This window comes from Pieris napi, chromosome Z, assembly GCF_905475465.1.
Source record: "Pieris napi chromosome Z, ilPieNapi1.2, whole genome shotgun sequence".
Lineage (NCBI taxonomy): Eukaryota > Metazoa > Arthropoda > Insecta > Lepidoptera > Pieridae > Pieris > Pieris napi.
The window spans coordinates 11,215,940-11,233,327 of NC_062259.1; the positions used below are offsets into that span (position 1 = coordinate 11,215,940).

The 17,388-nt window shown below is 32.8% G+C and overlaps 1 protein-coding gene across 1 annotated transcript in view; it reads right to left on the reverse strand.

Annotated features, from left to right (window-relative positions):
• Positions 1–2,249: 2,249 nt before the first annotated feature.
• Positions 2,250–17,388, reverse strand: part of LOC125062663 (glutamate receptor 1-like) — a 61,692-nt gene continuing 46,553 nt past the window's right edge. The window contains exons 14-18 of the mRNA XM_047668715.1: positions 12,330–12,483; positions 10,444–10,607; positions 7,445–7,559; positions 5,698–5,955; positions 2,250–4,003 (exon numbers count right to left, since the gene is read on the reverse strand). Coding sequence (XP_047524671.1) covers positions 3,935–4,003; positions 5,698–5,955; positions 7,445–7,559; positions 10,444–10,607; positions 12,330–12,483 — 760 coding nt within the window. The 3' untranslated portion in view covers positions 2,250–3,934. The remainder of the gene's footprint in view (positions 4,004–5,697; positions 5,956–7,444; positions 7,560–10,443; positions 10,608–12,329; positions 12,484–17,388) is intronic.

Here is a 17,388-nt window from a genome sequence, read left to right on the forward strand (position 1 = left end):
GGAAAAATTTCGCATCGAATGGTGGTAGTTTCATGTCGATACGATCAGTGGTTTAGGCGTGATTGAGCCTCAAACGAAGACCATTTTCATTATATATATATAGAGATATATAAGTAATATGTATAAGGTTAACAAAAATTTAAATTATATCTCAACGATTCGTTGCCTATTGTATGTTTACATGCTTTAGAATGTATGTACAAAATGTAATAGATTTTGCGTCAAATAAAGTGATTTTTTATTTTTATTAATAATAAATCAGATTAAAATATTGCTTTGTCTTATTCATTTCTCGCTTCCTCTCAAAGTGGCGAAGACTCCTTCAAGCCCTTAATTATCGTGGTGAGCTTTCCCGATAACTTTGTGATAATCCCACCACCTCGAACCTTTGATCCTACCGGTAGGGCTTCGTCTGTTAGCTTAGGTCTCTTGGTGCAGACATCCCGTACTTATTTATATTTTCACTATTTATATGTTAGGGTAAATCTGTAGGACGTAGGGTTGATAGGGTCTTAATTCTTATCCTCTCATATATTTAGTTATTTAGTGCAGCTTGTTACATACATAACGTATCAGTCCTGACATTCATTACAGTAGACTGTGAAGTGTCTTAAGCTGTACATAATATGTGATAATTGGATTTTCTTATTACGAAATAAAACAACATCTCTACGACGATACATTTATTTATTAGAAAATTAAGCATAGTTACATTATCGAGTATACCATGACTTGATAAGTATTAGAAACACCAAAAATTTATCTAGGTCACTATAGCTATTGATAATGCCGAAAAAAGGTGACTATTTAAGAACAATATAAAAACTAGTGCAATAGTAACAGTATACTAGAACGAAGTTAATGTTAAAATAGGTTAAGAACTTATTCTAACCTATTTTACCGTACAAATAATTTCGTACAGTAAAACAGATAGTTGCTAGAAACAATGGTAAAATATTTAACATATCCTCAAATCGAGTAAAACAAAAATAACAATTTATTCTCCATAGTAGATAATTATTTTCGAAGTACATTCGAAATTTTAAATGTGCATGAAGGATAAAAATGCCATAGACTACTTTATATTATGAAGGGATTGCGTCCACAGAACATCAACTACAATTAATTATTTTATAAAAGGTTTACCTCATTTTTTAAAGAAATAAAGTTAAGCGTTTAACAAAGATTCATTATTTATAATTTGCGTTAAATTATAACGTTAAAATTTTGGCATCTAGTATTGTTATTATAACTATATTAAAAGCTTAATTTAATTTTATATATGCTAAAATTTATAAATCCGTATGAAAAAAAATGTACTTTTTTGTAAGTACTTATTTACGACAGCTTATTTAAATTATTTATTTAAATGCAACATCGAAATTTATATCTATGATATTTTTTTTTTATATTATTGGGTTACATATTTTATTAATTACTGTATGACTTTTACACACCAATATGTAGAATAATTAATCATGTATACTATTTTAACTAGAGTCAAATCTGTTAGTAATCTTGAATGGATAGACTCGAGGTGAGAACAGAAGACAAATACATTAATACAATACGATAGACTGCTTCTCTTTCTAACAAATTATATTAACACTATAATAATAAGAGATAGTTGCTGAACATTGAAATAAGACTGATTTATTTATAGTAATGAAAGTGTACAAACATTTTATGAAATATTCCGGTTATAAGAACTACTGATACATAATATTACCCCCGTGTTTTTATATCCAGAAACCAGTTACAATTGGTAGGATATAAACATACGTAATGGTAAGTATGACTTATTAAATAACATCAATATTCTACTACGAGTATTTAAGGGGGAGATTCATAAATGAGGAGTCTACGAGCTAAGTCGAAATATGACTCCGGTATGTCAAAAATGCGAATACATTTTTACGCGCTAAATCCCCTTTTTGAATCTTACCCTGCCTATTATTTATTTATAAAGTGATATTTAATCTAACACTAAAATACCAAAACTATTTATTACGAACCCTTGAAAGAACAGGAAAAGAGAGTTTCTTGCTAGTTCTATTCGTCTTTGTTTGCCTTTGATTTGAAGATGAAAATGCAAATAAAAAGATACGATTTATCAATATTTGAACGAAACGATTGAATCCAAAACCGAAATCGATCGAATATAATATTGTAATGGAGGAAAATAGTGCCGATAATATGCACTAAAATGTAAAGTTTTACACCTTGATGATTAAGGTCGGTTCACAGACGGTGGAGCTATACTTGAACATAGACAAAAATTATGTATGGTACTCTTTCCCGTTAAATCAAATAAACCTTTAAAACTAAACACAATTGCTGAGATACCAAAAATATACAAAACTTATTGTTACAAGTTGACTGTACGTAGCATAAGGGAACAGCTTACATTATTAAGATTGAATAATAAATATAGTAAAAAGGAATTTAAACCTTAACTGATTGACGTATGCCGTATGGTACTTAAAATGGCAGTGACGATTGAGTACAAGTAAATTGAATTCGGAGATTCACAATGTAAAAGTAATTTATGTTTATTCGATGAAACCCGTACTAACTCTGACGAAATACATTTATTAGGTGGAATAAGTGGTTTGACGCAGGAGTCTCTTAATCTGAAACTACATGTGCGGCTTTTGCTTTACGAGTTATGAATATTATTTTACTTGTGTTTCAGAAATAGCCCTTTACAAATCTAATTATTATAATATTTATTCAATAACATTACACACTAAATACTAAGGACAAACTAGAAGCTATTACGTTATTTTGTCTCGTTTTTGTCAAGATAAATTTAAGACGAAATATTTAATAGCTTTAGCTTTTGCTATTTATTTGACTCGGATAATTTACGGTCTCCAATGGTGTCACTTAAGGACCACCAATTTTAAAAGCAAATTTTAAAAGTTTCACAAATGAAGTCACAAATTCACTATTTAATTACAACAAAATAATTATCAATTTCAATATCCCGGAGCAATTACGAACTCCAATGATATCATTTAAGGCCAACCAAATGTAAAAGCAAATTTTAAAAATTTCACAAATTCACTATTTAATTACAACAAAATAATTATCAATTTAATTATCCCGGAGCAATTACGGTCTCCAATGGTGTCATTTAAGGATAACTTGCGTTTCCGAGAGAGCCCTCTACAACTCCAATTATTATAATATTTATTCAATAACATTACACACTAAATATTTAAGAAGAAACTAGAAGCTATTACGTTATTTTGTCTTGTTTCTTTGAAGATAAATTTAAGACAAAATATTTAATAGCTTTAGCTTTTGCTGTTTATTTGACTCGGATCATATACGGTCTCCAATGGTGTCACTTAAGGACCACCAATTTTGAAAGAAATTTTTAAAAGTTTCACAAATGAAGTCACAAATTCACTATTTAATTATAACAAAATAATTATCAATTTCATTATTACGGAACAATTATGAACTCCAATGGTCATTTAAGACCAACGAATTTAAAAGCAAATTTTAAATGTTTCACAAATGAAGTCACAAATTCACTATTTAATTACAACAAAATAATTATCAATTTCATAATTCCGGAGCAATTACGAACTCCAATGATGTCATTTAAGGCAAACCAAATTTAAAAGCAAATTTTAAATGTTTTACAAATGACGTACATAGTCACAAATTCACTATTTAATTACAACAAAATAATTATCAATTTCATCATCCCGGAGCAATTACGAACTCCAATGATGTCATTTAAGGACCACCAATTTTAAAAGAAAATTTTAAATGTTTTACAAATGAAGTCACAAAATCAATTTTTAATTACAAGCCAGATTTAAGTTCTTGCTGCAAGGCTTTAAAGTTGATAGAGGTCGATGTTGTTCGGCTGCTTAGTGATAGACGCGCGGCGGCTGGAAACGCCGCTTTTCTCGGATCAGACATGCGTGAAACTGGCATGTACAGCATCGTCCTGGGAGGTCTGGTTTCCAGCAGCAGGGAAGTACTGAAAATTTATATGTTTTTAACCACAGTTCCTGAGAACCTGTTATAATTGTATGGGATACACACGTAACATATACAATGTGTTGCAGACAGCGACTTCAAATGATTTACTAGCAAACGCTATAAGTATGAGTATATGTATGAATACTCCAGCTTATTTCAACAAAGTTCAAGACATATTCAGAAGTCTATTTTCAAAATACCTATTATTGGAACTCAGGTTGAGCACGATGAGTGCCAGTTCTTTTTTAAATAATTAAAAACTATCGTCTTTTGTTTTATAAAAACAAAACACCTTGAATCTGAATGTGGGCGTTAATCCTGTAACCTAAGTCTTTCTGTCATACAATGTCTAACCTAAGACGTAGAAGGCCGGTTCTACGGCTGTTAAAAAAAAAGGTTACCAAGTACCAACGTTTGTCGTAAGACATGGGAGAACTAATACATGTTATATAACCTACCCGAAAAATAATTCCATCAGTGCACGAGGTTTCAAAGGTTATACTGTTCTAATAACTCGATAACGAAGTAATAATTTGCATATGTAAACGCTTATTTAAACAAATAAAGATCAACTAACCGTACCGAGAGGCAAATAATAGATATTAATATTCAATGAATTTATAATTAGGACATCTAATTTTATATTAATTTATTACGTATTACACATAATAATAGTAACAAACTGTTGTTTAGACTCATTTCGTCTGTCGTCTATTTTTGGCGTTTCACGATATTTTAAATATTATTCGCACATAAAAAATACTTGAAGCAAAAAAAGTTTATAAAATTTTTGTAAAACATTACGTATGCAATTATTATAATAATTTTATTTCTAATCGCTTAGAGGGTAGGACTTAAAATCAGGACGACACAATAACTCTGGGTCCGACACACACTAGGGAACATACATAACTTACGACGTCGCACTAAAATAATTTCCGATGAGTGTTTTCCGCCAAATCTCTTCCTAGTAGGAAGTCAGTGTACTATAAGTGATAAATTGTATTAGAATTATTTTGTATGCCCTAACCGAAAAAAATATATAAAATAAAAAAGGCTTTTATTTCCTACTAAAACTTAACAATAATGAATGTTTAATTATTATGATTAATACAATTAAAACAAATACAAATTGTCTATTATTATTATAATATGTTCAAAACATTAATTAAATCCCTTTAAACAGCTACCTGGAGTCAATGTGGGCCAGTTTCGGAAAGGGCATCCTAAATACTAGGTGTATTGTATCTACTAATATAATAGTAAGCATGTGATTTTTGTGACAGTAATATATTCTAGTATAAAAAAAAACCCGATTACATAATTATAGTCCATGTTTGTTTGACCAATTTTACCATAACTCAATAAAATCTACGACACTTTTATTCGGTGGTTTTTTCATCTCTTCATCGTGACAGAGAGAAGATGAGAGTTAATAATCAGAGTAACTTAAAGAAATCTTACATTTGCATTGTCTACGAAATAATATATGTCGGAGCAATGGCGCTAATACTTCGTTTATAACTAATTACTGTTATTAACGCTTTTGAACTAATTTGACACTGATATTATTAATTTATTAGCTCTGTAACATAACATTAATGGCAGTCGACAGTAGCGCCTTTGCTCCGAAATAATAAATTTATTGGCAGATTGTATGTAATGGGATCACAAATAATATACGATACTTACACCACCAAATGCAGCGCCATTCCATCCAAGCCTGTCCTGGTCTCGGGACCTTTGAGGTGTCTTCCTCTCAGTACGCGACGGTGTCTTTGTTTTAGCCTTCAATGCAGTCCTTAAAGACACGTTACTGCGCAACGCCTGGCTTCGTCCATGGTGACAGAACTCCAATAAAGCAACGCCAAGTGCTAAAGCCAGCCCACCAACTAGCACGTAGAATATTCCCGCAACTTGACTTAGCGACATCTCTGATATTTCCGATTCCTAAAAAAATGTTTTATGCCTCGTTTGTAACAAGTAATGTCTTAAAATAAACAAATTGTTTATTAGTAACAACACAAATTGTATTTTTAATTAAATTAGCCAATTAAACATTGTGTGTTAAACAGTGTGTTCCAAGTCTTAACAGCTGAAGATGCGCAATACACTAACAGCTCACTAGAATAATATCATGCATGTGTGAATAGGTGTAATTAGTATTTAAGATAATGTCTTTGGATAATAAATCAGATTTGAATTATGCTCTGTCTTATTCATTTCTCGCTTCCTCTCAAAGTGGCGAAGACTAAGGGCTTGAACCCTTAATTATCGTGGTGAGCCTGCCCGGTAGCTTTGAGAGAATCTCACCACCTCGAACCTTTGATCCTAGGCTCCGTCTGTTAGCATAGGTCTCTTGGTGCAGACATGCCGTACTTATTTATAAATTCACTATTTATGTGTTAGGGTACGTCTGTAGGGCTTAGGGATCCGTAGGGTTGTTAGGTTCTTACATCTCACCCTCGAAAAGATTCATTTAGATTTTTTTTATTATCATTTTAAATCTAACAATATATTTATATTAAATACAGTCTCCGACGAAATTAAACTCCAAGATTAGTATTACACAGATGAAGACAATATTTATAAGGAAGCGCGTCGAATCAATATTTTAAATTATTAATTCTTTGGCAATAACAAAGATTATTCTCAATAACACTTTTATCTCATATCGTCATATGGCCTATTGATAATGCGGGTGTGTAATGAATAATTTGATATCTCACCATCCGCCCAGGTTATCCTAATTTTATTTGGTTTATTGATTTATTAAATAGTAGGAGGAGATTGAGGATTTATTAAATGCCAGGAGTATTTGTGTAACAAGTTTGGACAGCGACTGTTTAGTGCAGGTGATTAGTTGGCTCCGTAGTAAAGTGATTTTTTTTGTGTTCTTGTTCATCTGCAATCGGCTATCAGCCATAATCAGATATTATCTGAGGTTAATTTTGGTTGGGTGCGATTCCATTGAAAGACACCGTATGTGTTGGTAGAAACTGAGATTTTTATTTTAGGTCAGTTTCTCTGGTCTAGGTCTAGTATTTGCCATCTTTTTAGGCGAGTTACATACGAGTAAAGTGATTAGAAGCGTGTTCTATTTTTTTGCGAGTAGTGACGTCGCGTGCGCCCTCCCTTCCCCCTCACTCGCAGCGTGCCTACCAAACTATATGACAACTGAATTTACTTAACAGAGACACTAAACAATAATTGGACACTACTTGCACTACACACATGCATTAATCAATGTCAATTACGAAACACTTGCACTTGCACTCGCACTAATCAAAGTGAATACCTTGATTAGACTAATGTTCGAATGAATTGTTTAGATTTAACATTGGTTTACGTCTAACGGTAATTCTATCTTTTTTCAATTTATTGTATTACTTTTCAAAGTATTGTGAGAATTCAAAAATTCCCTTCTTTCTGTACTTGCCTTATCATCGTTGTTTTCACATAAGGGTTTGTTAATATACAACAACCATTTATGCCAAAGTTTCATGATGACGTCGTCATTTTTCAATTCGACTATGACGAGGTTCAGTGACTCCCTGAAATTGTAGTTTTCATTCATAATTATTAGTTCTCTATAAGCGCCTACATTAGTAATAGTCAACAATGGCCTAAATTAGATAAGTTTACCCCCATAAACTACTTGGCGTTTTTATTAAAATATGTCGATAGAACTACGAAGATTGTGAAAATAACTAAAAACACACACAGGTCAGGTAAAACACTGGTCATGCCGGTTTCCTTACGATATTTTTCGTCACTCTATAAGCAAGTGTTAAATGCGCACATAGACAGAAAATCATAACTGCAAAGCCGGGGATCGAACCTACGACCTCAGGGATGAGAGTCGTACGCTGAAATCACTATAACAACACTCCTATATCACATTCCTATTACTATATTGAATTGTGAAAAATAATATTTGACCAGATAGAGAGAGTTATTACATTTTTTTTGTAATATTTGAGAGAAAATGGAGGAGGATCCAAGATGGTATGAACTGTAACGCACGAGCCCAATAACCTATCTCGATCCATAATCCACCATCTGAGATAGTAGTCTATGTCCAAATGTTGTAACAAGTGTGCCAATAATCAATAGACGGATTGTAATTGCCATCTGTCGATACAAGCTATCCATGGGAGGTCGTATCGGTGTCAGTGGATAGACCTTTGTATGAAAACGACAGTTGACGAAAGCTCGATTTCAACAGTTAATTATTTTAACAGATTTTAACTTACACCAGTCTTTAAATAATTAAAAAAACTTTTTGCTATGTGTTAAACATACACATGTATATTTTAATGTTATTTGTACGGTTTTATTTGGTTATCATTGATTATCAAATATGAGTGAAAACTCGGTAAAATGGAACGACAAAGAGCATTTTATCCGTCGCCGAAAATGGATTGTCTTCGTAGGGTTTGGTTATTGGGATGCAGATAGGAGATCGAGTGACTATCACGGTCTGATCTCGGATTATTTTCAATCTGAGTATGTGGATTGATTATTGGGTTCGGGAGTAAATAATTATAAATACTGTTAACCTAATTTATATTTCGTATACTACTATAACCCATAAATAGTAAAAACCTAAATAAATGAAAAAGGCATTATTACTAAAATCTTGCCTCAAAAGCCTTATTTCTCTTATATAAATGTGAAAAAGGACCAGATACACTTATATTATCCAAGTGTTCCCTCGTGATTCAAGCCATCGTAAAACCACATCTGTGATATAAAATGTAAATTTTTACGTGTTAAAAATAGCATTTGCAAATCGGGGTCTCATAAAAATTGTATATTTGAAACTGAGCGTTTTCATCCTGGAATAAACTCATGGACGAGTTTCAGAATCATTTTATTCGTTTAATAAAAATAACCATTAACTATAATAAAGGGTGATAAGGTTTGTATGTATTTTTGTATGCTGTATCATAAAAAATAAAAATAAAAAAAAACATTCTAAAAAATAAAATCAATTTTTTTTCATTTATCACTTAGGGGTTTAAAATATAGTAGCTGCCCTGCTTCGCATCGGCGGTCGCTCTCAAATCAATCGTGAAGCAGTCATTTTATGATTTGGCATTCTGAAAAGGTGGAAGCTTGTAGTTTATTGTTTATTAGAATGCCAAATCATAAAATGACTGCTTCACGATTGATTTGAGAGCGACCGCCGATGCGAAAACCGCTGTGTAAGTTCGAAAAGTGAGTTACAGAATCGCAGGGCTGAATCTCAGACTTACTGAAATGCATAAATATTTCATAAGAATAGGTCGAGCCGTTTGAGCCGGAGGAGTATGGGAACGAACTTTGTGACACGAGTTTATATTAGATAATATATATTTATACTTATCAAAGGATTTGTGTTAGTTATGACATTTCAAAAATATGTAATAAAGAACATTCGTGGACATTGTTTATGAATTTTTGAGAGTTGTTTTTACGAATTGATACCGCGGCCCAAGAACAGGTATTAGTTCGTGGTTCATATAATAATTTAATTTATAAACACAAGAAAGATCACTAATCACAAAATATCTAAGACCGCTTGACATAAACAGATTAAAATTGGTTTATAGGTATATACTTAGTAAACATTATAGTATAGCTCCTAGGGGTTTTCACCTCGGATTAGAGTTACAGTGAATGAATTTATATGATCGATGTGGGATATTGTTTTTTAAACTATAAATTGCAATGCTTACCCAAAATTTTTTTGTGCACTCCATTGTTATAATTTAAAAAAAATATTATGAAAAATTAATGTTTGACCATATATTTTCACTTTAAACAGTATTTTATTTTATTTATATGTTAAATCTTACCTGAGTAGACATATAGGAACATTTTTCAAAGATACATGTGTATAAAAATAGCAGTAGGAATCTCGAACAGCAGGAGAGCGGAGCGACAAAAAAATTTTGGGTAAACATTGCAATTTATAGCTTAAAAACAATATCCCACATCGATCATATTAATTCATTCACTGTAACTCTAATCCGAGGTTTTACGATTTTGAATGCTCCGGGCACTCTACTATTAAGAAAAGATTTACGACAGTGATTAATTAGGTATGATTATCGTATTTTTTATATTAAACCCCTCATTGTACCTGAATATTTTTTGAAAGAATACTAAACCGCATTATACTGATCCCCGGCTGTGCTCCAATGGACTTTCTTTCTATGTGCGCATTTAACATTTGCTCGAACGGTGAAAAACATCGTGAGGAAACCGACATGTCTTAGACCCAAAAAGTTGGCGGCGTGTGTCAAATACAGGAGGCTGATCACCTGCATAGCTATTAGATAAAAAAATATCATGATACAGATTCAGAAATCTGAGGCCCAGACCTAAAGTGGTTGTAGCACCACTGATTTTTTAGACGAAGTATATATATGAAGATATTTTGATACTCACGTGATACTGGATCCTTTTGCAACCGCAATACCGAAGTCAACGTGTTTGTATCGGCATATTGGTGGTGTTAGGCATGATCTTTCATATCGACTGTCAATAGTGTAAGGGGGATCGTTGACCACTTCCGGATCCTTGACAAAGTCGTTATTTTGAAGGAATTGACTCTGAAATTTGATAATTATAGCTCCTAAATGTTAACAAGATGGCGAAGGAATGAGATGCTTTCCAGATGTTAAGGTTTACAAATTCTAATACTGCCACACTTGCCAGAAGCTCGACTTAGCCAATTTGAAGAAAAAAAAGAAAGTGTGTGCGTACAAAGTACACATGTCAAGGTCGATTTACATCAAACGAACATAGAGCTAGAGCTAGAACAAGAGCATTCTTTCGTAATCTTTTAGTGTAAACGAAAGCTAGAGGTATCGATTTACATCAAACGAACATAGAGCTAGAGCTAGAACAAGAGCATTCTTTCGTAATCTTTTAGTGTAAACAAAAGCTAGATCGAATGTTCTTTGCTCATTCGTGTCAATTCTGTGGTTAGTATTGGTAGTGCTTCGTTATGTCTGACTCTGACAGCGATATCATTATTGCAAGTGCTGCATTTATTATTTTGTCGCGAAAACTCAAAAATAAAAGAAGGAAGAGACGTTGGTGGGTTACAAATTTAATGCATCGAAGGACACTGGATAATGTAGGTGAAACAATGACGGATATGCGAAAACAAGAAGAAAGTGGACAATTCCAAAACTTTTGTAGAATGGCGCCGGAGGATTTTGATCATTTACTATCTCTGACCATCGAAAAAATTCGAAAATCAAGTACGAATTTTAGACACTCGATTCCTGCATATGACAAACTAGCAGTCAACAGGCTTCTATCATTAATAAACATTTTTCTTGAGACCAATCCATAATATAATCGATAAGATACGTAAACAATCGCTAGAACACAAGAACGCTTTGAAAAGACCGCTCAGTGGCGCGAGCACGTCCGAACACGCTAGAACGCTCTAAGCAACTGTTCGCGCGCTCTTGCGCCGTTTACATCAAGCGAACGAGCATTCTTAGAATATTCTATAGAATCTTTGCGAACGCACTAAGAACAACGAAAGAATGCTCTACGCCTGTTTACACTAGAAGAATTTGATGTAGTGGGGATAGAATGAGCATTCGCTCGTTTGATGTAAATCGACCTTCAGAAGTGAAACTTCTTTGTAAATTAATTATTGATTATGATCATAATTTAATTTAACCAGTCTTTCTATATTAATTAATGATAATAAAAAACCAGAACTAAAATTGGTTGTTGTTATATATATAGAAAGACCGCCATAAATATGGTAACAATTATCAAATAACATAACAAATTCATTATGATCATAATTGCTAACTTATGTCCACATTTTCTAAAATAGCCAGTCTTAGCAAAAAAGGTCTAGTTCTGTGCTCTTACAAAAATACAAAACCAACAAAAAGATTGGTAATTTTACTTAATAAACTAATAATATGTATTAAAAACACCATCGGTGTTCAAGTCTCAATCGCTCTCTCCCTTTTCTTCGACAAAAACGCTGCACACCTTCGTGACGTTCCGTAAAAATTTTACCCTCACGCGCCTATAGAAGTTTCACTTCAAAAACAATAAGTATTGATACAAAGTGAAGCCATACAAATAGTAACAAAAGGTAATGTTATGAAAATGTCTTGGAGTAAGATCTCTCTTATAGGTATTAAAATAGAACTAAAACTGTAAATCTATTACGATCATACAAACGGTAATCTTAAAAATGGTATCAATGACTTCATAACAGTCGCCATGGCATCGCTTCGCTCATACGAAGGTTTTATTGTTACCTTTTATCTGTAAAAGTGGATCATTCTTACTTCGAAATTTATCTTCGAACTATAGGTGAGGAATTGAGTGGGCTCCGTGATGCGCTCAATGATAAGGTATGCAGCTAAATTGGCCGTGTAGGAACATACTAATATCAGAGCGAAGAACCACCAGACAGTTCCCACAATACGTCCGGATAGAGATCTGAAAAAAAAAATTACATTTTAAGTGTGCGTATGTTACTCAAAATTTTATGAAAAACATTGCAGTTTAGATTTAATGTTTCGTCAAACGACGATAGATGTCACTTTACGCAATTAAAACGTTTCATTAATTTAAGTTCAAAAACCTTTCCCGACAAAGATTAGTAACGACAAATTAAAAGCCGCCCGCGTGGCAAATTATAGTCAAAATCAGATTAGGATATACCGCCTTCATAGGGGAAGGCGTGGACATACAAACGAACTTCCGGCCGAGCTACGCTCGCCAAAACAGCGTAAGCTGAGCTGTAAAGGCCCTTAAGGCCAACAGCGTGATTCCATACAAAAAAAATAAAGGATTATTGATTGTTATAATGTTTTGGGAGCCATTGCGCAATCGCATTACAATTGGTCTCTAAGTGTATGATTGAGAAACAATACATAGAGGTGTGTCAAAAAGTCGTTTCTGAATATCACGCAATATCGCACAACTTCAGCAAGAAAAGTGATAACTGACAGTGAAAAACTGTGTTGCCAACAAGCCTTGTATAAGGCTTGATACACACTTTGTTCACGGTCCGATCTCGGTCCTATCAAATCTCGCTGTGTCTACACTACTAGTTTCACAATCAGTCTGTCTCGATCCATGATGGACGATTCTCAAAAAAATCCGATAAATTTTATTCGCCAAAAAATGGTGTTTATCAGGCAACTATTATTTCAAAATGTTCGCGAATTTCACCATATACACATTTTCTGTGGATTATTTACTATTCATAATCAAATGTTATAAATCACAGGCATAAAGTTCTTACCTTTTTCAGAATTCTACGATTTATTACTGACTAAAAAAATGTAACTTCTCCCTGCACGACCGAAGAATGACTGGAGTTGAAACAAAAACGTATTCACACCGTCGGTACAAGTTATAAGTCATGAATAAAAAAAAACTGTATTTGTACGAAATATTGATAAAAGATATAGAAGCAAATGGAAATTTACTGTATATCAATTAAACGCTAAAAATAAGCTATAGGTTTCCCAGCAAAAAAGTATGCTAATCATTATAAAATTATGCTAAATCTGCCATAAAATATGCTATACTGGCATCGCTGTAAAGAACTGTATCACACTCCAATCCCTAATAAATCACATTCAAATATGGATGTCACACATTTCAGCGTATTTTACCCTTACGTTTAGTATGTCGTCAAACGACAAAAGATGGAGCTGTACGCTTTTAAAACGCGATATCGCTGTAATGCCACTTTTATTCATATAATACTGCTGCATAGTGACTGATGCCTTCCAAACCGAAACAATTATAATGAATTTTTTGATACCACTGCATGACAGAAATGCATTGCTAGTGGTACATAGATTAACGATTTTTATTAATAATCATCTAATTTTGTCAACGACATTTAATATTTATAACTAGCTCGGTAGGATCAAGGATGGTCATACGTATTAAATTAATAATCGTTCGATACATTTAATTATTTTAGCTTTTGGTAATGGTCCAATCAATAGAAAATTGAAATATTTAATACTTTTAAGAGCGTTTTATTTGTTTAAAGTTTAAATTATCGGCGCTGTATAAGAATACTTGATTTAAAAAGGCTTTTGTGGTTATTATAGAGAGTTCATTATATAGTGAAAAGTAGGCTGTTGAGAACTCCGGTAGAGTGTGAAAATCTGGGAGCTTCTGAGTCAGTAGGCACTCTAGGTGGTTTTGGTAGCAATTACCAATCTGGCCGATTAGGAGAGGCTTTACCCAGTGTAAATTGGATCCCACATACTCTCGTACTCTACGTGATACGGGGGTTGCGTAAACATTTCCGCCTCGGATATCAAAAGAGATCAGGTCAGTTTATTGTAAAAAGTCTACAAAATTAACGTTTAAAATTAGTCTAGCTATTCAAAGGGGGGACAGTATCTTCGAAACCTTGCCTAAAGGGACTGCTTTTAATAATATATTTTAAGGTTAGTTATTGTTTTTAGTTAAGAAAATATTATAATACATATATCTTTTAAGTACATTAGTTGTACGAGTATGTAGTATTTTGTTCGTATATTTTATATGTGGTTATCAAAACATTCAATATTGTTCTGTACATTTATATAGAGACTAACTAACAGTTTGTTTAACTAACTAAATTAAATACGATCTTAAAACCAAATTTTTATATTTTCATTGTTTTAATGATGGATAGTTTTCAATTTATCCATAAGGTTTAATTAATTTAACAAAACGAAAATTAAATAATGTTTCGTACAACATAACTAACTTAATAATACCAAGAAAATTAAATATATTAGGAACTGCTTAATTCTGAATACCAAAAGTATTGTTATGTAGGCCAGGATGCAACTCTAGTCAAGACTTTAAATCTCGGCCTTTGTCTCGGCTCTCTCGGCCTTGTCTTTCGGAATTTTTCTATGAGACACAAAATCACCTATTCGACCAATTCATCTACGGTTACGGTACGGTTTACGGACGATAACTTTACCTGATAACTTCATAAAAAAATTGCATACTATTATGAATTGAAATGAATTATTATCACTAAATTATCATAATTTTTTTCAATATATAATTAACATATAGTTAATTCAATTTTTTATTAAAAGAACAAACAGGAGATAATAGCGCTGCGCTAATCAGCTATAATATAGAATATAGCTAATTCTTAAAATGCAAGATGTATGTACCTTTTTTGTTGCAATTGTTGTTGTAACAATAAAATTCACATTACTTTATAAACAGTTGTCAAATTCACGTATAGGTTATCAGCTGCCGCTGCTTCTCTTTTACTCGGACGCATCGACCGTTGGAGTAGAAGAGAGATAAATGCGTCACAAGCCAAACGCAAAGGGCGATCGTGCCTCTCTATCGCTTGTTCCACGCTCTCGCTTGCACGATCGGCTCAGGTGGAACGTGACAATTAGTCATGTTTTTTCGTGCATGCAGCCGGCGTTCATCGATTTATAAGACGTTATTATAATATATACAATACCAAGGAAGGTATTTCATGGATGTCGACTGTCCCAAAGACAAGACCGTGTTTAATAGAATGTTCCTACTTAACATGCCTATGTGTTACACCTGAATCCTATACATTACGGGATAAGCCGACGTTAGGCATTCCTATTGACTATGCACGCTATTTAATTAGTGTCTTGTCTAATGAATCGTTCGCAATACGCATACACAAGATATATTTAAGCCTATTCATAAATACAACAACCTCAATTATTTAAATAATTTTATATGTTCACCTTATTTTCATAGCATTATTAATTCGATAAAAGGAAAATATGACCTAAAACTCAATAAAACAAATAATAGCAATTCAACTCTTGTGATTTCGGTCAGTGTTCAATTGAGTTTTTGAAGTTATACTTCTTTAGGCGCGTTATGAAAATTTGATGAGAGTGAAATTTCACGATGCGCGCGCACCTATGACACAAAATTCGGAGTGTGATTATAGTGCAATCTACAAAAGAAATAGAATATAAGCTAACTTCACGCATATTCTATTTCTTAGCTTAGCAGCTTAACAAGAATTTTGAATATCCATGACAATTGACATCTGACAATGACATTTACCTTTTAAACAAATATAGGAGTTTGAATTATTGTTTAAAATAAAAGATTCTAAAAGTACCTAGTTATTTTCATTATACAAGTGCGAATTTTATATGTGCGTCTGAATTATAATCAGAAATTGAATATCTAAATCAATACTAATTAATATGATAAAATATTTGTGAAAAAACTGTGCCAACCTTCCTGAGTGCTTCAATACAATTGAGGTTAACTATCCGTATGTATTATCGAGTATTATTGTTGATTAAAACTGAAACATGAACTTAATTAACTTTTGTTTATTGCGTTTGTTACAGCAACTTTTTAGAAATATTCTACGACCCTATATATCAATAATTGAGAACAAAGATTTAACCACGAATAGTAATAAGGAGAAAATGAAGGCTTGGAGCGATATTACAGAGAAGTAAACATTTTAATAAGTACCTGCATCTCAAAAAAATGATTACATTATTTAATCAAAACATGTAATTTTTCAGATTTAATCTAGCAAATATAAGGACAAGAGACAAAAAACAATTTCAGTGGAAGTGCACTAAATTGAATAAAAAAAAAGAGTTGTCATCTTATCGCCGTGAAACATCAAAAACTAGAGGTGGAACAAAGCCACCATCACCTTCTCCAGACACAATGGATATGGCAGAGATACCGCAACGGTTTGAAGTAGATTTCAATGAATTTGATTGTGATGGTGTCGAGGTAGGAATGTTAATTATAAATATGATGGTGATGTTCAAGGCTCAACCTCTCAAGCATAGGCACATACTTTATTCCCCTACAGGGTAGTTAGAGATATTGTAATACCTCAAAACATCCATGTTGCTCTTGTAGTACCGAAACTCTGTCCAGCCAGAAGTGAGCCCATTCCCACTTATAATGGACAGTGGGTATAATACACCTTAATACCTGAGTGCGAACCACTCACCATGACACTTAAATTAATAGATGTTATTTATATATTTCAGGATATTACAAATAAAATCATTTTGGAAACAATTGCTATCCCAAAAGCAAATAAAGCCAACAATGACAAGGTAATAAATCAGTTTTGACATAACTTGAATACTAAAAAAGCCAAACAAAGGTGTGCACAACAGTGACAACATAACTTAAGAATTTCATTATTTTGTAGGATTAAAGAAAGGTTAAAGAAAATCATGTCGAACTGATCAACAAGAATCCCCAAACAACTCAAAAGAAACCTACAAGGAAGACACCGGTATTATATTTAAATTATCTCTATCTCTAAATAGAATAAAAGAAAGTTGCTATCCAGGTCTGTAGCATGTGCTACAA